The sequence below is a fragment of the Eulemur rufifrons genome, chromosome 8, assembly GCF_041146395.1.
Source record: "Eulemur rufifrons isolate Redbay chromosome 8, OSU_ERuf_1, whole genome shotgun sequence".
In the NCBI taxonomy this organism is placed as follows: domain Eukaryota; kingdom Metazoa; phylum Chordata; class Mammalia; order Primates; family Lemuridae; genus Eulemur; species Eulemur rufifrons.
In genome coordinates, this window is record NC_090990.1 from 40,027,711 (window position 1) to 40,055,337 (window position 27,627).

The 27,627-nt window shown below is 53.3% G+C and overlaps 1 protein-coding gene across 1 annotated transcript; it reads right to left on the bottom strand.

Annotated features, from left to right (window-relative positions):
* Positions 1-11,142: 11,142 nt before the first annotated feature.
* Positions 11,143-26,190, bottom strand: CYB5RL (cytochrome b5 reductase like). The gene is made up of 6 exons (XM_069479178.1): positions 25,999-26,190; positions 23,008-23,156; positions 20,567-20,654; positions 16,789-16,893; positions 13,518-13,721; positions 11,143-11,728 (listed from the first exon to the last, which is right to left on the bottom strand). Exons 1-6 carry the CDS (start codon positions 26,188-26,190, stop codon positions 11,525-11,527), a joined length of 942 nt encoding a protein of 313 aa, XP_069335279.1. The 3' UTR covers positions 11,143-11,524.
* Between the last annotated feature and the right edge of the window lie 1,437 nt (positions 26,191-27,627).

Below are 27,627 nucleotides of genomic sequence, written 5' to 3' on the forward strand. Positions count from 1 at the left end.
CGTCCCCAGGGAGCCCTTTGCTGCAGGCACAGGAGGCCACACAGGTGTCAGCAAAGAGCATTAGGCATGGCCAGGCCTGCAGGTCTGGCTCACCTGGTGGGCTTGATAGGAAAGAAAAGTTCAGCTATTCTGGGCAGCCTGAAGAAATGGGAGCTTTTATTAAGCACCTACTGTGTGTATGAGAGAGGGGGGCAGGGCGAGTGAGCCAACCCAGTGCTGCTGGGTGCCAGGCATGGCACAGGTGGCCTCACATAGCTCGTGTGGGTGTCGCCTCCCGGTTCTCACAGCACATGTTACACCCTCTGCTGACAGACGAGGACACGGAAGCACAAAGGGTTTGAGCCGCTGTCCCGGGTTGAGTGTCTCCACAAGAGGACCCCGTGACAAGTAGTTTATTTAGGACATCGGGAAGCCCAGTGGGGGGTGAGACAAGGATGGGAAAGAAGCCAGTTGAGGGTGTGTTAGTGAGCAGGTTGCCACCGTGGGCACGTCCAGGGGGCCAGTGTGGACCATGCCCTCAAGTTGTGCCGCCGAGGGGCAGGACGCAGTGTGCTTATCCACCACCTGCTGCAGGCTGCTCCGAGGGTATCGCCTCCCAGGCACTGCCGACCTGCAGGTGAGGGCCCGGAAGCCCCGAGGCAGATGGCTCAGGGGGTGCGGGGGAGCTGTCTGCCCGCACCGACTCAGCCATCACCTGTCCTTACTGTGTCTGCTCCCTGGACTTGACATCCTCCACAATCACCCGCCTCCGAAATATTTGTCCCACTCTCTGAACGACTGCCTCTCTTCCCGGCACCCTCAAGCAGCTTTCCAATCAGACCCCTCCATGGAAGCCACCACAGTGGCCTTTGGGGCCCTCAAAATCAACAGCTCCCAAACTGCTTCATCACGGCCCCCAACACGGGACTTGCCTCTCCTCTGGTGTTTCAGCATGACCAGCCCACAAAGCCAGCCATGTAGGAGCCGGCCTCGACTTCCCTCCCCCTCCCCACCACACCCAGTGGTCACGCTTGAGCCTGGTCACCACTTCTGCCCCTGAAATGACTTCTGAGCCATCCCGACCCAAGCTCCCCATCCCTCCGCACTTTCACCGTAGCCTCCTTGCTGGCCTGAGCGTCCTGCTCCTCCTGCTCCCTGCCCACCCCAAAGCCCCTCTCTACTCCGACCTTTCTGTGCCAGGGTCTCTCTGACCATGTCACACCTGTTCAGGATGAAATCCAAAGTCCTCTGCTTGGTGTTCAAGCCCCTCAGGTCACCTCCCCCTCTTGAGCTCCACATCCCGTCCCTGCCATGTCTCTCACTTCCCCGCACATGCTGTGCCCGGGCCTGGATCGCCTGCCTTCTGCCCCGCAGGCCCTTGATGGACTCTTACCCTTCAGAACAGTTGTCACCTCCTCCAGGGAGTTGTCCTACCCCACCCCAAGCTGGAAGAGTCCCTCCTCGCTGGGTGCACCCCTAGCGAGGACAGGTGCACTCTGGCCGCTGGTTTTTCTGAGAATACCGTCTCTCTTCCTGGGCTGTCATTCCAGTGCCGGGCACAGAGCTTAGCCCAGAGCACATCCTGTCACTCATCTCTGTCCCCTAGCACATCCTAAGCGCTCAGCAACCATTTATGGGTTGAACTGCTCAAGGACGCACAGCTAGGAAGTGTCCTTGTCAACTCGAACCCATGTTCCTCTGTATTCAAAGCCTGTGCTTCTAACCCTGGGTCTGTTTGGGGGCTATAACAAAATACCATTGGCTGGATGGCTTATAAACAACAGGAATTTATTTCTCACTGTTCTGGGGTCTAGGAAGTCCAAGATCAAGGTGCTGGCAGATGCTGTTCTGGTGAGGGCCCGTTTCTTGGTTCATAGACGGTGCCTTCTCTCTCTGTCCTCACCTCCAAAAGGCCCTACCTCCTAATCCCAGCCCGTTGGGGGCTAGGATTTCAGCATATGAGTTTGGGGGGACACACACATTCAGACCCGATGGGGCGGCCAGATGGTCTGGTGCAGTGGTTAAGCACAGAGCACCTAGAACCGAGACCGCCTCGGTTCAAATCACAGCCCTGGCGGCTACAAGCTGTGTGACCTCGGACAAGCCACTTCATCTCTCCAGGCCTCTGTTCCCGCACCTGTGAAATGAGGAGCATGGCACCTACCTGTCGGGCACTGTGAGGACTGACCGGGCCAACACCTGGGAAGTGCGCAACACCTGGTTCCAGCACATGGGACGTTTGGGATGCCTGTGTCCCCTCACCCTGCGCTGCATTTGTGTGGACTCCGAATGCCACGCAGACCTCAGGTCTCCTTCTACTTTCCATTTTAACCCATCTCTTCTTGAAGTCACCTCTGGGTGGGGCCTCCTGCTGCCTGGCTGCCCCTCCCTCCAACCAGTGGCCTGGCCATGGCGTCTCTCCTGTTCCCAGGGCGGGTGGTGGAGAAGGAACAAAGGCCGCCTGCCTGCCAGAGTCAACAGGGAGTGCCTGCGCCACCCACAGGACGAGTCAACCCAGGGCACTTTGTGCCTGCCAGTGCCCTGCTGTGCCAAATCCCACGGGCTGAGCCCTGAGGACCCACTCTCAAACTTCCAGGGGGTCTTTTGGCATGACATGAGCCTCCTCCTATGGCTGGCTCTGCAGCTCCCGGGAGCTAGTGGACACAGGGGTTCTCCCCACCCATAGGGATCAAGATAGGCTCGAGTACCCAAGGAAATAGCTTAACCAAATGATGAAACGTGTCACCCAGGGATAGGTGCCCGTATAAGCACAGCGACAGAAACTGGCATGCACAGCATTGGTCCCCCTCCCTGCGGTGGCATCTGTCCCTGGAGCATACTCACAACCTCGTGGAGCTCATGCCCCTTGGGGGTACACACTGCATACTTGTGCGTGTCTGTGTACATCTATAGCTGGGGTTCTCCTCCAAGCCAGTCTTGCCTTCTGTCTGCATTCTGTCGCTGGTTCCTGGGTACAGGGATGGTGCCCAGGGGATAGCAAGGGGGCGGCCTAATGCCTCCCTGTCCACTGAGGCCTGGGCTGACAAAAGGGGGTGGCAGAGGGCAGGGAGCAGAGGGGCCATTCCTCCCCTGGGGATTCCTGGCTGGGTCCCAGGAGCCACATCTCTGCCTAACAAGGCTCTGGAGACCTGGGAAGTTTCCCATGAGCATGTGTCCTGTGACAGAGGCCGGGAGGCAGGGACCCAGGGAGCAGTCCCCACTCTCTGCGCCCTGAGGTGCGTGTTGCACCCCAGACCACCTCTGCTGGAACCCGATAGACGGTCGCAGGGTCAGAGTGAGTGTGTGTGAGTGTGTGTGAGACAGAGAGTGTGTCAGGGGTCTATATGACAGAGGAGGGGAAGGAGAAAAGGACAGGAATATGGGAGGGAGAGAGGTGAAGGGTGAAAGAGAAAGGCAAAAGCAAGGGGTGAGGGGACAGGCTCTGACAGAGCGAAGGCTGCTGCTGGTGGGCTGGGGTGCAGCCGGGGGTGCTGGAAGGTGGCAGGTGGGGTCCCACTGGCTCCATACGCCCTGGAGCCACACCTCTGCCCCAGGGTCACACCTCCTCCTCCTCTCACCCCTCAGTGACTCTGAAATTCTCTCCCAGTCACTTCCTTCCCCAAAGGCGGGGGTGTGAAGACCACATGCCAGGAATGACTCCCGTAAGTCCAGACTGGCCAAGGACAGAGTTACAGGGTTTCCCAAGAGTCCCCGGACAAGAGTGTGGCCTGCACAGCCTCCAGCTCCTGGGCTAATAGGAGGAAAGTGAGGAGGAGGCTGGAATCACTGCCATCTCGTGGACCCCTAACCCCAGCTCTGGGCCCTCCCCACCGTATCTCGCTGGGCCTCCCAACCCTGCAGGGGAGGAAACGAGGACCCAGCATGGTGCAGGGGCCGCCTCCAGAGCTGGGGCTGGGCAGTGGGTGCCCACAGTTCCGGGACAGGGTGAGAGCTGGGGGCCAGGCAGAGAAGGGGCCCCTCGTGGGAGCTGCTTGCCCCCCAGCAACACCGGTCACTGTTATAACCCACAGTTTAGTGGAAAGGGCAATGCTTCGGGTTTGAAACTCCCGGGGTTTGGATCCCAGTTCCACACCTGACTTGCTGTGTAGCCTTGGGCAAGCTGCTCACTTCGAGCTCTGAGCCTCCGTTTGCACACGTGTGAAGTGGGGTCCCTCATCCTCCTCCACCTCACTGGGCTGCTGTGAGGACGGAATGCAAGATCCAAGAGGTGAAAGGGCTTTGGAAACTGTAAGGAGCGGTGCACCAGTAGGTGCCTGTGTGCTTGCAGGGGGATGAGTGCTAGCTACAGCAGCATCTCAAGCAATGACTTGAGTGGCCACGTACTGGGCTGGGTGTGTCGCCGAGCACTTTGCACAGGTCGCTGTGTTTAACCCTCATCACCACCCTCTGAGCAGGGACCGTCACTGCCCATTGCACAGATGAAGAAACTGGGGTGAAGGAACTGCCCAGGACCCCACGTCCTATAAGAGGCAGAACCAGGATTCAAACCCAGGACTGTCTGGCTGCAGCGCTGGTGCTCTGAGCTGCCAGGTGAGGTCACCTGGGAGCCTGACAGGAACGGTTCCTGGAAAAGGATTTGCAGGGCCAAGGGGCAGAGGGGCAGTGGGGAGACACACAAAGAAAGCCTCCCGCTGGCCTGGCCTCTCCTCCCCTCCTTTGATGACCAACCAGTCCTGCTTCTTTGGCCAAGTTAGGTCCTTTAACAAGCCAAGATGCATTAGAGCAAGTTCACGGTTACATAAGGGGAAACTGCCCTGTGCCCTTCCCTGCCTCCGGAGAGGCCGCTGGAGTGGCTGTCCCAGGGCTCCAGCCTCCAGGGAGTTATCTGGGATATTTTGCTGCTGCCTCTTCCCCTCTGGGCCCTCCTGGCCTCACCTCTTCTCATCCTTCCCACCACACCTCACCCTCACAACCCCCCTCAGCTGCTCATTCACAGCCAGATCCAGGGACTAAGAACAGCTCAGCACAGGAGCCTTCCAGAGTGCCCTGCCTGGCACTGGAAACCAAGCCTGAAACCTCTCTGCTCCATGATAAAGCAACTATTAGACTCCTACTGTTTGCTAGGCACATTCATATCCAGCCACATCCAAGCTACGTGACCTTGGGCAAGTTCCTTAACCTCCCCTCCATACTTCAGTCTTCTCATCTGTAAAATGAGAATAATGAGTTAATTTTTGTAAAGGGTCTCAAAGAGCATGTGACCAGGTGATAAGCACTATTTTAAGCACTGATTAATTGAAATGAAGTTTGAAATCTCTGTAACACCTTTGCAAGGTAAGGATTACCAGCTCCATCCCACTGTTTGGTGATTAGGGCTCAGAGAGAGTTGCTTTTATTGAGCATCTATTATGTGCCAGGCCCAATGCTCGATATTTTATGCACATTATCCCATTTAATCCTCATGGCTTTGTGAGGCATCAGCAGCCCCCAATATTTTCAACCCCCCGTGGGGGCAGCACTGCCCTGGCCGACACCTTGCTGTTTACTTTCTGTCTCCCCAACCCATTTATAAACACCAGGGGATCAGATACCTGTATTTTGTTCGCCGCTGTATTTCAGCTCATGGCACAGAATAAGTGCTCAATAAGTATCTGCTTCAAGAAGAAATAAAAATATCCCCAGTTTATAAATACGGAAACTGAAGTTTAGAGTAATGAAGTGATTTGCCCAAGCGGCAGAGCTGAGATTTGAACCAATGTCTGACCAGCTTGAAAGCCTTACCATGGTGCTGGTTGTACCCACGTGGAGCCCTATTTGTGGAGATGAAGAGGAGGTCTCAGCTGGGGTGCAGAGTGGAGCGGTGGGTTGTAGATATCTGGAGCAAGTAGCTGGGGGCAGAGACCCCCACAGACTCCTTCATTGAGAACCCTGGGTTCCTCCTGCCTCCAACCTGCCTCCAACCTGCCTACCTGTGTGTCCCCTTGGGCCGCTGGTCATTCCAGGCAGGGGAACAGCACTCCCTCCTCAGGTCCTGCATTGAGAAGGGGGTCCAGCCAAGCTCCAGAAAGTCCAGACGCTGCCACACGCGGCCTCCAGGGCCTCCTCTGAGAGAGAAGACTCAACGTGGAGGAGGGCGGGGCAGCCCCTGGACTATCAGAGCCATGCACACAGCGCTCTACAGTTCCTAACGCCGTGTGCCGGGGTCTGCGTTCCATTCTCCATCCCACTGTTGCAAATCACGTGCTGTAACTCAGGGCTCCGTGTTCAACATATTAGGCTTCAAGCCGAAATGCTACGTTTGTTGCAAACACCCCCCACCATACCTCCGTCTCCTCTTTCCAGGTTCCTCTGTGGTCGGGCAGGCTGGAGGTGGCGTTTCCCTGGGCCCAGGCCGAGGAACTGATGTAGGCTCACCTGCCCTCCAAGCTGGCCGGTGCAGCCTGCTGTCCGGCACAGTGTGCTCACTGGGCTGTGGCTCTGAGTGCTGAGATTCGGGACCCGGTCAGGGCTGTCACCCCACCCCACTGCAAGCCAGCGTGCTCTGTCAGCATCGGGAGCAAGGGGCAGGATGACACAGTGGTCTCCAGCCAGGCAGATCCTGCGGGACCTGCATGCAGACAGCTCTGTCACCTCCCACTGTGTGAACCCCACGCTCTTCTCCGTGGCGCTGGTGCACACTGTCTATTCGGAGCCAGCCCTGTGGGATGAGGCGTCTAGAACCAGCGTGGGGCCTACGTTAGAGGCTGGCACCGAAAGCTCAGAGCCCCGCGACCAGTCAGTGACCACCTGTGACAGCAGCACCGCCTGGGCAAGGCCAGCAGCTTCCACGACTCATGGTCAATTAACGAAGAAAAAGAGCAGAGCGAGATGCATCACATTCACCCTCCTGGGCACCCAGACCACACACACTGTTGAGTGCCTTTGCCTCTGGCTGGAATTATGTCAGCCACGTGCAGCTCCCAGCTGGATGTACAGATCAGAGGCTCTGAGGGGCAACTGTATGTCTTTGATTAATAAAAAATGGGAGATAAATTAATAATGACTTAAAACACGCAATTTGGGATCAAAATCTCCCAAAGCATGGGAGAAATAATAAAAAGGGGAGTTCCTGATAGTGAAAAGTTTAGGAACAAATGCTGTCCTCAGAGGTCGGTCATGGGCAGGCACTGCTGGCGAGGGCCGCCAGGGACAGGAGAGAGAAAGAAGGAGGGGACTGCGTCTCACACCCACCCTGTGCCAGGGGCTGTGCTTGGGGCTTGCACCCCATGTGCACACTCCCCGGGAGACACTGCTGCCACCTCCGTTTCATAGATGGGCAAACTGAGGCTCACAGAGGCCAAGTTACTTGCCATGGGTCACAGAATCAGTGAGACTTGAGCCTAGGTCTGCTTCATTTAAAAAAGGAAAACAAAAGAAACAAACGAGAAAAGAAAGAGTCTAACTCTGGTATCATTCTGGTTTATGAGGAAAAGGACAGCGGAGGGAACAGCGTACCAGCGAAGAGACCAGGAGTGATCCACACTATTGACTGCCGTGTCTCCCGCACCAGAGCAGGGCCTGGCAAACAGCAGGTGCTCACGAGGAGTCTCCAAAGAATGCCCGGAAGGCCCGGAGGCGCACAGCGGAGCACCTATTCTGACGTGGGAGAGAGGGAGCGAACGTTTTTAAGCCCCTAGTTTCTGAAGAGCATTGAATAAGCACATTTGATATATTTTTTTAAAAAATCTTTAATCATAGGACTATTTCAAACACAGAAAAAGATAGAAAATAATATAACAGACGTCGGAGAACCCATTACCCAGATTTACCAGATACCATATTTTGCCATGTTCATTTCAAACATTTCTGTAATAAAATACAACTACAGATATGGCTGAAAGCCCCTCCACCCCATCTCATTCCCTTCCCTCTGTCACCGTAGGTCACCACTGTCCTTGGCGTTGGTGTATCTCCCCCTGAGCACTGAGCATTATTTGGGGTTTTTGTAATTTCCAAGTATAGATATCTCACCGTCCCTATCCTTTTACAATGTGGATTTTGCTCAATTATTCTGTTTTTAGGATTTAGTCTTTGTTGGGACATGTTCATTCATTTTAACTGCTGTGCGGTTTCCACTGTGTGAACATAGAACTGTGTTTCTCTACCCTCTTTCTGATGGACATATCAGCAGTTTTTAGTCTTTGCTGTTTCAAATAGTGCAGCAATAAAAATCTTTATACACGTCTCTGGGTGCTCTCTTGTGTCACATACAACCTTTACAACGATTACAGCATGTTGGAATTTGTGTCCCCGACATGACTCTGCAGAATCACTTGGTGTCTCAGAAGCTTAGTTTGCTCATCAGTAAGTTGGGGCAGTAAAAAGCATGCATGTTGGTGAAGAGCCCCTGTTTTAATGTAGACGCAAAGCCTTTTGCCACCTGTAAAGCACTCCATGAGCATTCGTGGCTCAGGCAGGCAACATTCAGGATGTATGGAGCACCTTCCCACGTTGGGGACACAGTGGACAGGCCCTTGTGCTCACATGCAAACGGACAGTCTGCCAAGTGCAGCAACAGAAAAACATGAGACTCTGCTCACTGATCTAGCTGGAGTGTGAGCGGCAGGCGCGGCTCCCCGAGGAAGTGACACTGAGCTCAGAGCTCAGTAGAGGACGCAAAAAAAGTGAGTGGAGAGGGACGGACCCGTGCGGAATGTGGCTGGAGCCTGAGAGGTGGGCGTGAGGGGCAGAGCCTCCGTCCGTCTGGAGAGGTAAGCAGAGTCCAGACGCTGAATCCTGGGGGCTGCCAGGAGCCATTGAAGGATTTCAAGCAGGGGAGTAGGGGAGTGACAGGCTCAGGTTTGTGCGGTCTCAGTGTGGAGGGCAGAGCCGGGGGGCTGGGAGACAGACCCCCGAGGGGAATGCAGAAGTGGTGCAGGCGAAGCACGGTGAGGGCAGAACTAACGAGAATGTGCCCCAGTCCCTTTAGTAACTGTTGCTGTCCGAAGCTTAGGACTCGTGCACAGAAGACACATGTGTCTGGCTCACAGAACTGCAGACACGCTGTTGACCTCCTGATGCCTCTGTGTCGTGTGTAGCTCCTCAGGCTCCCGTCTCCCACTGCCACATCACGCAGTGGCCATTACCCTGGCAGCACAGACCCACGACAGGGACATGCTGCAGGCCGTCACCAGGAGAGACGGCAGCAGTGGCCAGCTGATGGGACCGTCACCCCAATTCCAGGATGCCCGAACTCACACATCTCAGCCAGTCCTCTTCCTGGCCTTGCTTAGCACCCAGCCGTGAGCTCTCAGGTTTCCGGATGATAAAAGCCCTTTTGGCATCTTGGCACCAAGGGCATGGCTGGGTCATCGCCAGTGTCCCATGGTCAGAGATCCCAGCAGCAGCAGACTGCGCAGACCCTGCGTGGAGTGAGGGGACGGGGAGGGCAGCACATTCTAGGACAAGAGCGCTGTCAGTCACCACTGGGTGGCCTTGTCTAACATCTACACATCAAGTATCTGAACCGAGACAAGGACAGACACGTAAGAACTACCTCAGACACTCTATCCCTTATGCGGGGACCCCCTTAATTCTGAGTGACAGTATTACTTTTGAAGCCTCTCAGTGGCAGTGGCATGTCCCTGGCCCTCCCCTAGGCTAGGCTAAAGCCCCTGCCACCCACTCTGCCAGCGCTCTGTTCTGCCCTTTTATAACACTCATCCCCTTTCGAATTACCAGCTTAATTTCTGCCTTCCTCGCTAGGCTGTAAGCTTCCCAGTAGAAACAGCTGCCTCTGCCTGGTTTGCTACTGTTTCCTTGGTGCCTGGAACAGCGCAGGGCTCAGACAGGCCCTCGAGTGTTTGTGAGAAGCACCAACAGGACGTGCCAACCGAGGGAGAGGGAAGCGTGGAGGAGGACTCTCTGGCTTCCGAGGCCCTGAGAGAGGAAGAGCGTCTTGCCCTCTGACTCTCATCACTCTGTGCTAGAAAGAGGTTTTGAAACCCATAGAAATGTGTTCTAGAGTTAAATAAGCTTGAGAAACTCTGGGTTAAACAAAATGAAGTTCCTTTCTCGCTAGTCTTTTCAAAGGCTTTAATATGCTCCTAGGATTCTTGGAGGTCACATGTAGTACCCCACATCTACTCAACCCCGGAGCCCTGCGGCGAAACAGTCAGAAACCTCCGGCACTGCGCCCCAGCTGCTTGTCACGGCTGTTTATTGAACAAGGCGTAGCATAGAGATTTGTTGTAATTTTGGGGGTGGGACGGGAAAATCTTTTTTTTTTACAAATAAAAATTACTCCAAGCCCCAATATATAAATGGGATAAAAACAGAACTGGGAAACCTGGGGATCTCTCTGGCTGTCCCTTCACTGCTGCCACGCAAGGAACCCTAGTGCCCTGGGCAGCCTAGTTTGAAAACCACTGGTGCAGAACTATGCGCATGGGGTTGAAACTAGGAGACTTCGAGCGCTGGCTCCGGATGAACTGTCTTACCCTGGGCAAGTCACTTAGCCTCACTGGGCCTCTGTTTCTCCATTTATATAGTAGGTCTGTAACACTGCATGTTTTTGGAGTCCTGAACTTTCAGCTTTGATATGACGAAGACTGCAATTCTACGACTGTAAATGTCTAAAGGTAATATTCCACAGCTTAGCATTCCAATGCTGGAACTGCCTGTAGCCAACCTGAGCCGGCGCGGCACGAGCACGCTGGAGCCCAGGCCGCCAAAAGCAGAATTTGTTAACGGTATGTGCTGACCAGGGGCGCCGGGTTCCTGGGGCACAGAGGGAAAGGGTGGGTGGATCGGAATCAGCAGCCGCCCAGTGGGCAGAGCTGGGAGAGGGACCCAGGTCTCCTGACGCCTGCTCTATCTTTAGATCTCCATAGCAACCGTCGCCAGGGCACCAGAGCCGAAGGCGCATTGCCTGCAGGAGGAAGGAGGGGTGTGTGTTTGCCTCCCCTGCCTCTGCTTTTGCTGGGAAAGGACTCTGGACTCCGCTCTTGAACCAGGAAAGGGGGACTGAGAACGAAGCCATTTGCAGCAGGAAAGCCCTGGGCAATCCAGGACCCGGCTCTGCTCCCAGAACATGGACGCGTCATAGAACCCAAGCCCTTCAGCATGTCAGGCTCCTGGCACTGGAGGTACATAGAAGACACAGGTCCTCCTGTAAAGGGCTCTTAGCCACCCCTGTGTCATCCCTACACACCGAGGGAGCCCTCGTCTGAGCCAGTGCTGAGACCACGGCCAGAGTCCTGCACAGGCCCCCTGATCAGAGGGACCAGGGAAGCTCCTCTGGCCCCTTCCCCTGCCCAGCTCCTACTTGTCCTGGGGCTCGGCCTGCACTTGGCTTCCTCTGAGGAGTCTTCCCTGACTCCCAGGCTGGTGCTCCCCTCCTCAGGCTCCTCCAGCCTCCTGTCCTCCCTCCACACAGCAGCATGCCAGGAGGGCACGATGAACCTCATGGAACCGATGAGAAACGGAGGTCGCCTGGCGAGTCAGCAGCAGGGCCAGCCTGGACTCCGCGCCTTCTGCTTGCAGTCTGTGCTCCTTCCTGGGTTCCCGCAGCAGGCCCGGCCTGGCTTTGGAAGGGCAGCCCAGACTAGAAGAGGAAGTAGGAGTCCCTGGTGAGGCCTGCACACTGCAAGCACCTGGCTACATCCTCGGTGAACTCAGCCGAGCCACACACCAGTGCGAAAGGCTTTCTCCGACAGCAGCGGACCAGCTCTTCGATCAGGCCCTGGCCCAGGCGGCCAAAGCGGGTCTTCTCCCGGTAACTCCAGGGAAGCTGCTCCGGGGAGTTCTCCTGGGAAGGTGAGAAGTAGCGGGGGGTGACTGCTGGGGGGTCCTCAGGGTTCACACAGCCAGCTCTTCTCTGCCAAATGAGGGAAGTGAGGCAGAGGGGTGGGAAGCCAGCCTTCGCCAAGCCCCACCCTGAGCCAGGCACTTGCGCGTCACCCTCGTGACAAGCCTGAGGGCAGGCGGTTTCCCTCCTAGGGCAGGTGAGGCACAGGGAGGAGGAGGGACGCCCCCCAGGGCACACAACGAGGCAGGGGCAGTGTCAGGACCAGAATTCGAGTCCCGCCATTTCTCGCTGCCTCTGGTAGCCACTGCGCCTGTCACTGTGGGAGGAATGTTTCCTCCCCGTGACTGGGGGTTCCCATGACTGTCACTCTCAGAGTGCAATTTCTGTTCACGTTTTAGGGTCTCAATGAACTTGCTCAGTGAGCAGATGCTTGCTGAGTGCTCACTGTATGCCGGGCACCATGCTAGGCACTGGGGACAGGGCAGCGGCCCACAGCAGACAAGGTTCCCACCTCACTCTGCTGCGTGCCACGCAGACCCCAGGAAGCAGTGCCTTCGCCGGGAAAGGGGTTTCTTTCTCTCACCTAGAAAGGCTACGCTAGCGCTTAGCGATGGACAGCGCCCTCCTCCCATGGTCCCTGCCCAGGTGCTCAGGCAGCTGCCCTGCCCTCACCCACCCCCTCGGGCTGCACCTTGCTGCTACTAACGTTCACCCGGGGTGACCCTCTTAATGTTCACACCACTGAGCATTTTGCCTTGGGGACAGGCCTGCAGGCCCTGGCCCCTGAGCACCCAGGAACTCTAAAACTGGGAAGGGAAATTCAGATTCTTGACCCCCACGCCCCCAGCCATGATGCTGAAGATCAGGTAAGTCTTTAGGGACTACATAAAGCTGCCTCAAAGGGGAAAGTGATGAGAAGGATGCTCCCCAGTCCAGGGCGATGAGGCTGACCCTGAGCAACAGAGAATGGAGGGGAGGCCCCAGCAGGGGACCCCCAACCGAAGGGCACAGGAAGGGGAAGCTACAGACCTGGGAAGGCAGGTGCACAAAGGCAGAGGAAGGCCTGGTGTGAAATAAGGGGCAAAGACAGTCCTCCACGCTACAGCCGGTGGGGAGTGCCCAGGAAGGGTCACCTGAGTGAACGGAGGGGATGGGGAATCAGAGGGAGGGGACAGGAGGCAGAGTCCCTTCCAGCTAGAGACTCTGCAGCCTGGTGAGTGTGACAGCAGCTACCCTCCCACGGAGGGACAGACTGAGGTGGTAAATATCCTATTTCACACAGAGAACTGGGATCTAGTTTACTCCATCTGTCGCCAAGGGAGTCCCCACTGCAGAGCCTGGCCCTGTGCTGAGCACTGGAGAGAGAGCGCTGATCTGGACACGTGGTTCCTGCCCCAAGGAACTTCAGACCGCCTAGAGGAGGTCTGCACCTGCCTGGACCCCTCAGCCGGGCCCCAGCCCGTGTAACTGCTGATGGCAGAGGGCAGTGGGAGGCAGCAAGGCAGGGGGCGAGAGCTGGGGCTGGGGAACCAGACAGCCCTGGACCCATATCCTGGCCTCATCCCAGCCAGCAGCACCACCTGGGCTGGTACCTTCACCTTTGAGCTTCCTTTCTCACCTGTATCACGAACGTAATACCTGCCTCCCGTGCCAGGCACGTGGGAGGTGCACCCCCAGGGCTGGGGGTATTACTATAGCTTGGGCAAAGAGCCTACAGCCAGGCCTCGGGATGGCTGTGAAGAGACTGCAGAGTCTCAGTCACGGAAGGAAGTCGCCACTCTGGACTTACCTGGCTGAGTACAAAGAAAGTGCGGACGTTCCAGAAACAGGCCTGCTCCTGGAGGAAGGTTTTCAGGTAAATGCCCTCAAAGGTCTTGAAGCAGCCGACTAGAGTGACAAAAGTCTCGTCGTCCGCGTTGTCTGTGATGCTCTGCAGGATGGGCACCATGGGGGCCAGGCCTGTGCCCGCAGCCAGCATGAGGAGCTCACCATACTGGGGAGGGGAACGGGAGCTTGACAGGGGCTGGGGGTCTCACCCCACCCACCCACTACCATAAATCAGTGCCCTCCTGGGTGTCCCACCCATCTACATCTCCTCTCTCCCACCTCCAGGAAGCCATCCTTGCTTGTGAAAGACATGTGAGGTTTGGGTAACAGAGACTATGGAATCTTGGAGCTGAAAGGGAACATAACAGTGTAGCCCATCCTGTAAATGGCTTGGTTGCCTGTTAAAGCATCCCAATAAGGACTCTCTGCTTAGATACTTCTGCTGACAGGGAGCTCACTACCTTCTAAGGCAGCTTGCTCTATCATAGGCCAACTACCCCTGCCAGGGAGGTCTTTGCACCTCACACTGAGCTGAAACCTGCTCCCACCAAAGCCAGGCCCACTCCCAACCCCATTCCACCCTGCTCTCTGCGCTGCTTCCTTTGCCCACAGCAGCGTTGCAGAGATCTTAGAGGTCCCCCCTGGACTCCTGAGCCTGCTCTTCTCTAGCCTAAATGAGATACTATACATAAGTGCTAGCACAGCACTGGCACAAAAGACGCATGCAAAAAAGGTGAGTTCCCATTCCAAGAGCCCCCAGTTCCATCAACTCCTCCTCATCGAACCCGTTTCCTGGCTCTAGGCCTCCTAACGAGAGGTGATCCCCTTTAAGGTCAGTGTAGGACCCACACAGAGAGGTATTCGCCACCCTCATCCTAGAGATTAGGCCTCTGTATATAAATCCCCAACCGTGTGATCCGGGCAAGCTCTTTCACTGATCTGAGCCTCAGTTTCTGCACTGGTCAAAAAAATAGTGCTTCCCCATAATATCACCTATTTCAGAATTATCATGGGATTAAATGAGATGATGCAAAGTGCCAGGTGCAGAGTCTAGGCTTAATCCAGTTAGGTCCCTTCCCCTTGCAAATTCCCCCTGAAACTCCCCCATCAGCTACTGCTGGCCCACGCCATCCTGACCTGTAGTTGTGCTCCGTCCAGCCCGGGGTGTTTAGCTGGCCACGCTCCTCCTCTGCCTGCCATCTCAGCTCGGGCTGTCCGCCGGGAAACCTTCACTGAGCTGGGGCAGGAAAAGAGCCCTTCCTTTGTGTTCCTACAGCTCCTGAGCATCCCTCCCTCTGCACAACACCGGTCATACTGTGTTCTCATCCTTCTGTGTCTCCCCCATCAGACTGTGAGCTTCTGGAAGACGGGGGCCTCGTCTGACCCATCCCTCGCTCCCCGGAGTCCAGCAAGGGCCTGGCCCTGGGGGACGCTTGTGTCTGTCTGCCGAATGAATGCACAGGAAGATGCTAACGTGTCAACCCTCAGGGCTGATGTAATATCCATCTGTAGCAAAACAGGGCCCGGAAGAGGGCAGGAGCACCCTGAGCGCCCTCATGGGAGCAAAGCCAAGACTTAGCCGAAATTTCAGTTGTGTGAGACACCGTTTCTTTTTCCTCACTGCCAGGCCCAAGGCCCTACCACCTCCCTAGATAAGAATCGCAGGGGCTTTCAAGAGTTCCGTGGATGCAAAGGAGCAGACACAAGGCATGCGGAGGCTCCACCCAGAAAAGGTGGTCAAGACAACATTCATCTGGTATCCACTCTAGGCCAGGAGGAAACAGGAACAATTCCCATTCCCTGGTCTCAAGGGCCTGAGGGACACAGGGGCACACCCAGCCAAACGCCAGGCTCGGCATGGGGAGTCCCAGGAGAATAGTGTGGGAGCATATTAACACCTGCACACCACAGAGCTATAATACAGGGGGTGTGGTCCCAGAGAGCTGGTGAGGAGACTGAGTTACTACACAGCAAGTGCTAAGGTCAGAGCCCAGCACACATGAGGTGCCACATGTGTTTGATATTATTATTACACACGTGTGTGTGCATATGTATGTTTGTATATACACCCGTGCCAAAGAGGATTTGGAAAGCTGCACCAAGAAAGTAAGACTGGTGTGTCTGGGTAGCTGGCCAGCGGGTCTTTTTTATTTTCTCTTTATCTCATGATTTTTTGGGTAATGAAGATATACTGCATTTGTCATATGGGAAAAAAAATAAAAGCTATTTTTAAATTAAACAAAAAGAATGAAGAGGAAGGCATGATTCATTCTTTTCCATTTGTTTTCATTTTCCTTTGTTTTCCTAATTATAAAGGTAATAGGTGCTCACGGCAGCTAATTTGAAGTATATGATGAATAAAAATCACCCATAATTCCACCACAGTTAGAGCTGCTAACATTTCATTGCATTTTCTCTTCACACTTTTTCTGTGCAGTTTAACTTAGTTTCCCAACCTGTTGCAGATTCAGTTTTGTACCTGGTGTTTGTCACTTGATCATAGCATAAGCATATAACATCATTTATAAACCTAATTTTAAAATCCAGGATATACTGTTCAGTCAAGTACCTGTGACTCAGTGTACTTAACTGCTTCCCTGTTGCTAGATGTTCAGTCGTCTCCAATTTTCTGCTATTATAAACAAACATGCAACGAACATATGCAAAAGAGTCAGCATTCTGGATTCGTTCCACAGGATAGACTTCCACAAGTGGGATTACTCAGTCAAAGGATTTGAAGGCGCTTAAGACCGCTGGTACATACTGCCAAACTGCTTTCCAGATATGCACCAATTGATGAGGAATCACTAATTCCTCCCAGGAAAGTCAGGAAAGGATTTACATGCCATGAAAATAAGAGAAAGAATCTTCCAAGCCAGGAAGTAGTGGGCTCCCAGGTAGGAATCTAGGGATGTATTTAGTCTTGGGACCCAGATGAGAAACTGGAAAGGCACCCACGGGCCAGGTGATGTCACGGTCCTGACTACCACGCACCCAGGTCTGATTTCTGAGCGATGGGCAGCCCGGGCCCATTTCGGAGCATGGGCAGGCAGTGTCATTTGTTAGCATCTATTTCTTCTCCTCCCAAGCCCAACCCCAAGGATACACTCAGGATGGGGTGTGAGCTCATGAAGAATGGCGCAGGCAAACTGTACGGCCCGAAACGTGAAAACCACAGCCCTGGAGGCTAAGCCAAGAGGGACTTCCTGAAGACTCAGGGTGCTGGCACTCACCTGGTTTGGTTTATAGAAGAACCCTCCGAAAGGTCCCCGCCAGGAAGCTGTGTCTCCTACTCTCCAGGATTTGACATACCGGGACATCAGCCCAGTCTGGTAGCACTGAAAGCAAACACCGGGAGGCCTCAGTGGACAGGCACATGCTGCCAACACGGACCACAGCAGACACTAATGTGGGGCCCTTCCTGCGTGCCAAGTGCTTTACCTACGTTCTCTCATTTAACCCTCCTCATCCTACAGAGTTAGAATGGTCATTCCCCATTTCCAGATGAGGCCCAGAAGCTTACAGAGAAGGTAGAAGGCAAGGCTGGGATAAGAACCCACAGGACCTGTAGTCTTCACCACAGATGTCTCAAACCCAAACACCTACAGGGACCGTGCAGGTACCAAGAGTTAACACTCTGTCTCAGTGTCAGGGAGGGAGACAGCGGGGAAGCGGCAGGAACTGTGATAAACTGGTGAGTGAATGTTCCTTTTAAAAGGAGAAGCCACTTTGCAGATTCCAGCCCATAGTTTGTGAGGTCAATGATGCCAGATCTACTGATTTTCTAAGAGGGGCAGGAAATTCATATTTTTACTTTTTGTTTTAGAGATAGTGTCTCGCTCTGTTGCCCAGGCTGGAGTGCAGTGGTGCCATCATAGCTCACTACAGCCTCAAATTCCTGGGCTTAAGCAATCCTCCTGCCTCAGCCTCCCAAGTGGCTGGGACGACAGGCACGCAGCACCACACCTGGCTAATTTTTTATTTTTTATAGAGACGGAGTCTCACCATGTTGCCCAGGCTAGTCTCAAACTCCCGGGTTCAAGTGATCCTCCAGCCTCAGCCTCTCAAGGTGCTGGGACTATAGGTGTGAGCCACCATGCCTGGCCAAAATCTCTCGTTTCTGAAACGTCTACAATATCACTGGGCAGGCCAACACCAAATACATTTGTAGGCCAGATTCAGTTTGCAGGCTACATATTTGCAGTCTCTGCATTGTTCTACACCATTTCCTGGCTGGATCATAAAAATGAAGGTTGTGGAAGTGATTCCTCCTTGCGGGGAGGGCAGTCTACATTTCCTGGGTGCCTGCCAACTCTGCCAGGAACCATGCTGGGGCTGCAGGGGAGACAGCCCTTAAGCGCCATGAACACAGCCAGTATCTGAACCATGAAAAGAACTTAATAAATATCTGAACAAATGAATGAATCAATCAATTATTCTAGATTCACGCTCTCCCCTTAAGGAGCTCATAATCTAGGAGGGACCTAACTCTGAGACATACACAAGGTAGATACTACCTAATAGCCCACGAGAAGGATAAAGTGCTAGGAGACCCCTGAGGGTGCAGTCAGTTCCAAAGTGGGATCAAAGGTGGCTTCCTGGAGGAGGAAGCATTTGAGATGGACCTTGAAGGATAGGCAAGATGGAATTCACTGGGGATGGGAACATGACCACAGAGAGGACTGTGGACGTCAGATGTGGTATGGTCAGGGGTAGGACAGCCTGGGTCATGTTCTGGGAAGAGCGAGTGGACATGGTGGGGTGGGAATGAGGGAAGCACCAGGAGACAGACTGGAACAGTGTCTGGAGTGAGAGTACAGCCAGGCTTGAAGGGGAGACTGGACTTTGGCCCCAAACCCATTTTAAGCACACACAGCCACCTCTGACACATCCCTGACTTCCTTGGGCATCATCTGCTTAAGGCAAGGGAAGACCTTGGCTCATCTGGAAGAGGTCTGGCAGGGAAGGTGTGGTTTTCTCCTGCCTTTCTGGAGGCTGTGTCTCCCAGCATGCTTCGTTTTCTGGGCCTAGTCTTGGGGGAGGCCACAGCCCAGCTGTGGCTGTGTCTCCAGCACCCACCTAGAGCCTGGCACAGAATAAACGCTCAATACATACTTGTTAAACAGAACTGGCACAACTTTTGTCCTTCCACTTAGGATCATATTACCCAAGGGGCCTTGGGACAAATGATGTCATCTCTCTGAGCTTCAGTTTCTTCATCTGTAAAATGGGACTAATATGACCTACTGTGCAGGGTGGTCGTGAGGTTGAAACGAGACATGAGAACAAAGAGCGAGAAGCAGTACCCGGTGCCTGAGCAAGGGGCGCCCCTCCTCCTTTCCGCACAGGAGCGTAGACCTATAAACCCGCCTGCCCTCCCGGTGTGCAGAGACATTGCCAGCTCTTCCTAGCTGGCAGCTGAGAGATAATTAAGCATCTCTCTAAAGAGAGGCGTTCCGGTAAACGCAGGAGAAAATCAGCCCTGCGGCTGGGAGAGATCCAGCTGCCCGAAGATCTGTCCCCGGGGTTATCCTTCCCGCAGAAACACCCAGACAGGCAGCCGGGGAAGCAGGCCATTTGGAGAGGGTGTGTGGCATCTCCCAGGCAAACAGTTGCATGAAGAAGGGATCCCATCCAAGGTGATGAGTGAGGGGATAACCACGGGGGCTCTTGGAGGCGGCAGGAAGGTGGAGCTGGAGACAGCGCTGGGGTCTGAGTCAGGGGCCGGGACTCACCCGCTAGCAGCGCTTCAGTTTGCTTGGCAATGAAACAGACGTAATAATTCACGTCTTACAAGGCAGACTAAGGATGTGGAAGCTATTCTTCAATACCGGTATTCCCTAGGATTCCATTTGGGAAATGGCGATCTAGAACTATTTATTAGGTTGACACGTATGAAACTGATAAAAAATGTTAGAATATCAGCAATTTCATACAGTTCAACCTAATTAATTTTCCACATAACTGGACTTCCACGAATCCTTATATATTTGTTGCCTATTCCTTGTGTCTCCAGGGTGTTTTGTATCCAAACCACTTGGTTCATCTCATCTCTGCCAACTCTTCTGCCCCGGCTGCCCCACAAGCACCCTCTCCTCCCGCCACTCAGCCTGGGTACAGTCCCAGAAGACCTGTGCTATTTCATCCCTCCCTGCCTTTGGTTACTTGTCCCCTTGGCCATTCCCCGCCACTGACAATCTGTACTCCTTCAAGGCCCAACTCAAACGCCCCTGCCCCTGCCCTCCTCTCCCTGAGAGGTCGTGTCAGATTGGTTCAGTCCACCATGGTTCAGTCCCTCCACGTCCCACCTTTTGCCTGATTCTCTCAAGGTGTGTCCTGCTCCCGTGGCACTGCCCCCTTCTGCTGCATGACAGATGTCTGTGTTCCCTAAATCATGCCTCTGTGGCCAATGTCCATGCTGTTCCCAGCACTCAGAGCTTCCTTCCCACATTTTCCTTTTAGTTCTCTGCTCCTTAAACACGCAGCTTCTGTGAGGAAGCCCAGCCTACCTCCCCTGTAGCCGCAGCTGCCCTGAGTTGGGCTGGGTCTCCTGTGTCATGGCATCTGTCACGCTGTGCTGTCCTGATCTGGTCACTTATCCTGGATGGGTTCCTCCAGGGCAGGCACCATGCCTGACACACCTCTGGACTCAAGTCCACAGCAGGTGAGTGGGGACTCGGCTCCCCTTCCCCTCCCAGCTCGGTGCTTATTCTCCAGGGGGGGGTAAAAAGGTGGGAGGAGCAGCCTTCCCTTCTGAGCCTCCTTTGAGTAAACTCTGTCAGGAACATGCTGGAACATACCTCTGTTGGTGGCCTAGCAGCCCCCTTCCCCAGGAAAGAAGGCGAGGGGAGAAGTCCTCCCCCTTGTCCCTGCTCCTCCCTCAAGTCGGCCTCCTCCTTGTGGACACGGGCTTTTCCCACATCAGGGGGAACTGCTCCAACCTCACCAAGCTGGCAGGCAAAGGAGGCACAATTCCAGGGTGTCTGACAGCATCCTCAAGGGTCAACTCACCTTAATTAAAACTTCAAAGTATCCTTCTGTGTTGGCAGGGCTGATGGGCGTGTAGGCTCTCTGAATTTCTAAGTCATCTACTATCCCTCTGGGAAAGAGAAGCACGCGGTCAGGCAGTCATTCAACAAACCCTTATCGGATACCTCCTCTGCCAGGCTGGTGAAAGTGAAGGTGGGGTCTGGCCATCCCCAGAGGGCCTCACCAAGGGGCAGGCAAGGTGCGGCAGAAAAACGAGCTCTGGGCTCACTAACTGTCTGGGCAGGTCATTTAATCCCCCAGCTGCCCCTTCTGTGAAATGGGGACAGCCATCTGTGTCCTAGTTGTGAGGCTCCACTGGGATCACAGAGGCGAGAGTACTTCAAAAAGTGCACTAAGGATGTGAGTTGTTTTGGGGACGTGACTATGGTTTTTCCTGCCCTCTTCTCCACCATCGAATGCTAGAGATAAAAACAACTGCTAACATCTATCACACACTCACTGCCACGTGCCAGGAGCACCAGAACTGGAAGGATCCTCAAAGAGGCCCTAGCCCAAAGCCCTCTCCCACGCATGGGCCCTCTGCGGTGCTATCAACCACAGGGTCAGGAGAGCGATCACGAGTTGTACTAACAGCCACGTTGTGTTAGATGCCTTCTATGCACCGAGCACAGCATATGCATTACCTCATTTAATTCGAGCAATAACCCAAATGCGGAATCCAATGGTTAGAGAAGGGAAGTCACTTGCACAGCCAGAATTCAACCATGGCTCTTGCTCCGGAGCCAGGCTCCTCACCACTGGGCCTCAGAGCTTCCCGAGAGCCCTAAGCACTCCTTCCTCAAGTCCTACTGCGTATAAAACTTTCTTCTCTGAGGTATGCAAAGATTAGAAAGGTCTTGTTACAATGCATCAAAAGCAGGGGGCTGGATAGAAATATTTAATAAATGCTTAGGAAACAAATGCAGGAATAAAGGACAGAACACATGACATCTGCTGCAACAGTAAAAACTGCCCTGTTTCAGAGGGAGCGACCACTCGCACCTGGGGAGCCCCAGAGGCCTGCTGGAGTTGGGTATTAAAGGATACGCAGGCCACTGGTAGGTGAAGGTGGGGACAGGAAGGGAAGCGATTCCAGGCAGAGGGAACAGCCAGGGCAAAAGCTTAGAGGACGATGTGGGCACATTAGGAACTGGTGACTAGAGCAGGGGCTGAGATGAGGGGTGTGTGGGGGGTAGGGGAGGGGGAAGAACTCGGTCAGAAAGGAAGCTAGGGGTCTTGGGTTTGGATGTCATCATGGAGGCCGTGTGGCACACCAGAAGGTGTCTGAACAGGGAGTGACAAGGTCAGATGTGTGTGTTAGGAATGTCATCGGAGTGGCAGAGGATGGGGAACAGCAGCCAGTCTAGAGGCAGGGAGTTCTGGGCATCACTGGTTTACTGGTAGAGGGTTGTATGGGGTTGTGACCTGCCCTGTGGCCCCTCCTGCCCACTGGAATAGTGAACCCCAAGGACCACTGGGCAGGTCACAGGCCGGAATGAGCTGGACACAAACACCAGGCGCCAGTGGCCAGAGTTTGGCCTGCAATAAGCTCCATTCTGGTTCTCACCTCGTCCTCTGACTGCACTTTCTGTCTCCTTTGCTGGCTCCTCCTCTCACGGATACTGTAAATGCTGGTGTTTCCAGGGTTCATTTCTGTGCCCTTTCCTCTTTCCATGCACACGTCCCCAGATGCCATCCAGGTATGGGCCAGTCACTCCCAAATCTATGTCTGCAGCTCAGACCTCTCTACTGAGCCTCTGACTCATAGAGCCCACTGCCTGGCAGACACCTCTACCCGGACATCCCAAAGGGTCTTGTCCCAAGACAGGTGAGGGTGGGGATCAGGGTGGGAGGAGAGTGCCTAAGTAGGCTGGGAGGAAGCAGGAAGCTCAGAGGAGTGGCTAAGAGTGTAACTCAGGCCAGGCTGTGTGGGTTTGAATTCTGGCTCCCTGACTTATTAGCTACGTGATCCTGGGCAAGCCCCTTATTCTCAATGACTATCCTTTCTGTCAACTGGTGCTAATCACATTAGGGTAATACCACAGGCTCTAGAGCCAGACTCGTGACTTCAAATCCTGGCTCCAACATACCCTAACTGTGTGGCCTTGGGCAAGTTCCTGAACCTCTGACTTCAACTTCTTCTGTGGGATGACAATGGCACTTACCACAAAGGACTTTGTGAGGGTTAAATGAGTTCACATGGAGCTGTGCCTTGGGTGGAAAATGCTACTCAAGTGCTCAGATTATTATTATTTATTACAAAAATGCATCGTCTAGGTCGATCCCAAGAACTCTGAGTCACGTATAACTGTGTCTATTTGAAGATGACAAACGGAGGCTTAAGCAAGTGGCACAAGGTCACCCAGCCAGCAAATGGCAAAGTCGGGCTGCAAAGCTCTGGTCCTCCCACTACCTGAGCATACCGTAGGATGAGGTGCTGGCCAGGCTGCAGGCCGAGCCTGCTGTTCCCAGGTAGCGCAAATCGAACACGGTAAGTGTCCTTCGTGAGTTTGTCCATGGCACTGATGCGGAAGGCCAGGAAGGTCTCTGGGCTCAGCTTGGAAGGGCAGCTCTGCAGCAGGAAGAGATCCAACAGCTAGAGGCAGGGTCTCAACGGAAACACAAGCGTCCTTCCCCTTTTCCTAGGGAGAGGTGGTCTCGGCTGGTTAAGTTTCCTGTACAGTGGAGAGTAGTTCCACCTTCCCTTCCCTTTCACAGTCTGATCCAAGAATGCCAGAGCACTTCACATTGAGCTTGCCCTGCTCTTAAGCCTTTCACGGCTCCCTCAGTCCCGGGGTAAAGTGTGTGCTCCCTGGCTAGACACTCAGTGGCCCTGTAGATGACCCTCGAGCCTCATTTTATCTTCCATGCATCAGATGCCAGACTTTTCTCCATCCTCTGTCCTCCCGAGAATACCCCGCTGCCTCCTACCTGAGTCTTTATTTGCTCAAGCTGTGCCCTCTATCCAGAACACTCATCTCCAACGCAGGGAAGATATACCCATTCTTCAAACCTGCTAAAATCTAGATTTGCAGAATTTAGAAATTGAAGGGACTGCAAAGATTGTCTAATCCAATACCCTAATATTATACATGGGGAAATCGAGGCCTGAGTGGTGGTAGCGTACTTGTCCAAGGTCACACTGCAAACAGGGACTCAAATGCACGCTTCTAAGTCTCAGCCCACTGGCCTTAACATTCCACTCTGACCCACACCTCCTCCAGGAAGCCTTCTCCGAATGCCATGACTCACAGATCCTTCTCTCCTGTGAATGCCCACACCTGATTCACTCCTGAGACTACCCCATGCCCAGCTCAGGGCCTGGCACCATGTGTTCCTGCAGCACCAACTCTGGAACCCCAATTCCCCATGGTGGTGCTGACAGTATCACAGAACGGACAGAAACTCTCAGGCTTGGCATCAAGGCCTTGTCCCCATAGCACCCACTCCCACAGCCTCATCCAGGACAACCTCCTCATTATCAGCCAGAGCACCCGGCACCCTCTGCCCCAGCTGCCCGGCACTGTGGAAGAAGCACTGGGCTGGGAGTCAGCAGAACAGGGTTTAACCCCAGCTCAGCTGCTGTCCACCTGTGGGGCCTTAGGCATGTATCTCGTCCCCTGGGTCTCAGGTTCCTAGTCTATAGAGGGGCCACTCATCCCTGATAACTTTATAGGGTTATCATGAGGGTCACATGAAATGCAATGTAAAAGCATTTTTTAAAATTGTAAATTGCTATGGAATGTAAAATATTTTTCTATTATTGCTTCATTAAAAGTTTAAAAATAAAATTTACTATTAAATTGAAATATGCTACTTTATAGGACAAAATCTTATAATATTATTTAATTTTCCATTTGTTGTAACAGGTGATAACAACTATTTTCTGAGCACCTACTATGTGCCAGGTGCTTTACGTATTTATCCCATGAAATCTTCATAACAACCCACAAAGTAAGTATTAACATCCCATCTTTCGGATGAGAAACTGAGGCTTAGCAAACTACAGTGCCCAATACCACACGATTAACTGTCAGAACTGGGCCTCAGTTCTTACTCTTTCCATTATCCCTCTGTGGTTCTTTGTCTTCCATCCGGAAGCTGAGTTTTTTGAGGGCTGGTACTCTGGTGTCTTTACCATCAACCTCCTTATGCCTAGCACACAGGACATGGTACTCAGTAGAGCTGGGAGAAACTTATTTGTTCATTCAACAAATATTTATTGAGCGCCGATTATAATGCCAGGAACTGCTCAAGGTGCCAAGGATGGAACAGTGAGCAAGACAGAGCCCCTGTGCTTACAGAACTGATGTTTCAGCAAGGAGACATGAACAGTAAACACATAAGCAAGTACATCTGGGTGGTGTCTGGTGGTACCGCAAATTAGGAAGAAAAACGAAATTTGGGCAGAGATCAGAAAGAAGTGAAGGGGCGAGCCAGGAAGAGAAGGAAGAAGCAGAGAGGTTGTCATGAATGTCCCTCAGTCACTGGCAGAGGCCATAGGGGTCTGGTCCCCACCAATACCTTCCAGAGGCAGAACTACAAGGAGACATTTAACAGGGATAAATACAAAGTCACTTTGGTGGGTTCAAAAAACGGCTATTTGTTTGGGATGTCTGATTTCTAGCTTAGGAACAACATGACTAAGCTTTGGTCCAGTTTGGGCCCCCAAATAGGGAATGGTTGGCCAAAAAGTGATGGTGACACCAGACTGCATTAACAGAGGCAGAAATGGGAGGAGATGTCTGTACTCTACACTAGGCAGGAGGTTCATAACAATAGGAAGGCTGTTCAGAGGAGGGAGAGCAGGATGGGAAGACTCAAAACCAGACCTGTGCACAGCGTCAGAAGGAATGGGTCCTCAGTTTCCCTATCTGTAAGTACAAGGTTGAACTCCACAGTGTTCTGACATCTACAATTGTAACTGGAAACCCTCCCAAACATGAGTGAAGGGCTACACTGCTTGGTCTATGAAGTCCCTTAGGAGTTCAGGAAGAAAAAGTCGGTGAAGGCCAGAGAAGAAGAAATAACACCACCATCACTCCATTTTCCTAGTATAAACAATTTGCTAGTTTGCTCCGCAGGGCAAGGACTGTGTCTGTCTTGCTCACTCTCAAATCCCCAGGGTCTCGTAAGGCCTGGTACATAATAGGTACTCAATAAATATTTGTTAAGTGAAATGAATGTCAAGCTCTGTGCTAAACATCACGAATGGGGAAACTAGGGCTTAGGGAGATTAAAGGACTTTGGCTGAAACCACACAGCTGACAATAATTTTGTTCCAAGGCTGGGCTCTGACCCGGGATCTGTTAATACTCTTTTCCTTCTGCCATAAGAGCAGGTACGCTGGGCAGAGCCAATGCAGGTAGACTCGGCCACTCTGGCCCTCCTGTCTGAGGAGCAGCCTCTCTCACCTGTGACTCCTGCCCACTCAGCAGGCTCCTGTCCTTGCTGGCTCGGGCTGCCTCCCACCTTGCCAGGTCTCGGTGATAGAGGTCGAACACACAGGGTGAGCAGCCACCGCCGCAGCACTGGGAGGGCAAGGGCTCCATGGGCCGCAGCTGCAGCCAGGCTTCCTCGGCGCCGTCCTCCTCCCTCTCACCCATTGTCAGTGGGGCCTGGACGGCCTGGGAGGGACAACCAGTGTTCTTCCCAGAACAGGCCAGGCTTGAAAGACCATGGGCCCGGGCCCTTTCCCTCCTTGCCAGCCTGAGAGAGGGAAAACATGGGGGTTATACTCTGGTATCCTCTATTCCTCACCTTCTCCCTGAGGCCTGCAGGTGCCAGGCTCTGTGCAAGCACTGGGGACAGGGATGGATGACCACAGAATCTGCTGCCTAGGGGGAAGGACTTACCACTTATTATCATTGGTTTTAGAAGGGCAGGCCTGCTGCGAGATAAATCTTTCTTTAACAGAAGATAGGGTTTGGCTTCAGAAAACCTGGTTCTACTGCTCATGAGCTCGTGTCCTCAGGAAGGTTTAGCAGGCAAGGACCCCCTTGAGGACAAGGACGGTGTCTTATTCTTTCTGTATTCTACCACCAAGCACAGCCTGGCATATGGAAGTTTCCTGGTGAATGTGCACTCAGTTTACAAATATGTTCTGGGAGCCAGCACAGTGCTAGGTGCTGGGATGCAACAGAGGTAAACAGATCACGGTCCCAAGCTTCATAGAGCCTCGCAGCCTGGCATGGTGTTATATCAATTCAATTTCTAGTGCATGCTATGTACCAGGTATGTATTATGAGTGAACGAGGTCTGGTCCCCTGTTTATGCCAATTTCTTACTCCCTGGGGTTTTTGCGGGCTAAAGGGAGATAAGCCAAAGAGCTCTGTTAACTGTAAACTGCTACATAGTATGAGGGTCCTATCAGTCTTTACCTTAAATTTCCCTTCTCTGTGTTTTAATAATCCCACTTTCTCTGCCATTTTGGAAATTGGTAGAGGAGTTGGCTACGTCAGTCATGAATTTTAAAGAGCCTGCTCATGCCTCCTCTCAGCCTCCACCTTTTCTGTGTAAGAGGCGCCACCTTTAATCCAGGCCTTGAAACACGTTGTTGCCTCAGCCTGGATGACTCTCCTCACCCTTCAGACCTTGATTTAAAGGTCACCTCCCCTCAGAGGCCCTCCCTGAACCTTCTCCTTCTCCATCAAGCACTCTATTAGTTTCTGTTATATTTTCATTCATTAAACATAGATTTACTGCATGCCAGGCACTGTTCTCAGTGCAGGGGGTACATCAGTAAAGAAACAGAAACCCCCGCACTCATGATGCAGCTTAGATCCTAGCAGGAGAAACAGTCACCACACAAGATCAAGATGGACAACATATGGTACGATAGCATTGACTTCTAAAGAGAAAAATAAACTAGGGAAAGAGATAGGAAGTATGTGCATCGCAATTGACTTATTTATGTTACCTGCATGCTGTCTGGATCTCCCATCTGTTTTGTTTACCAACGCCAGCCAGTGCTTGACACACAGTAGGCATTTGATAAATAGGTGTTGAGCAAGGAGCAAATGAATAGCTCCATCGCTCTGGCC

Bases quoted from the DNA above. Each gene is read 5' to 3' on its own strand.
- CYB5RL (XM_069479178.1), bottom strand. From the start codon at position 26,190: ATGGGTGAGAGGGAGGAGGACGGCGCCGAGGAAGCCTGGCTGCAGCTG. The intron at 20,655-23,007 runs GTATGCTCAGGT...TCTCTTTCCCAG, and splicing joins GGCCAGCACCTCATCCTACG to AGGGATAGTAGATGACTTAG. The intron at 16,894-20,566 runs GTGAGTTGACCC...GTTTGCTTTCAG, and splicing joins ACTTTGAAGTTTTAATTAAG to TGCTACCAGACTGGGCTGAT.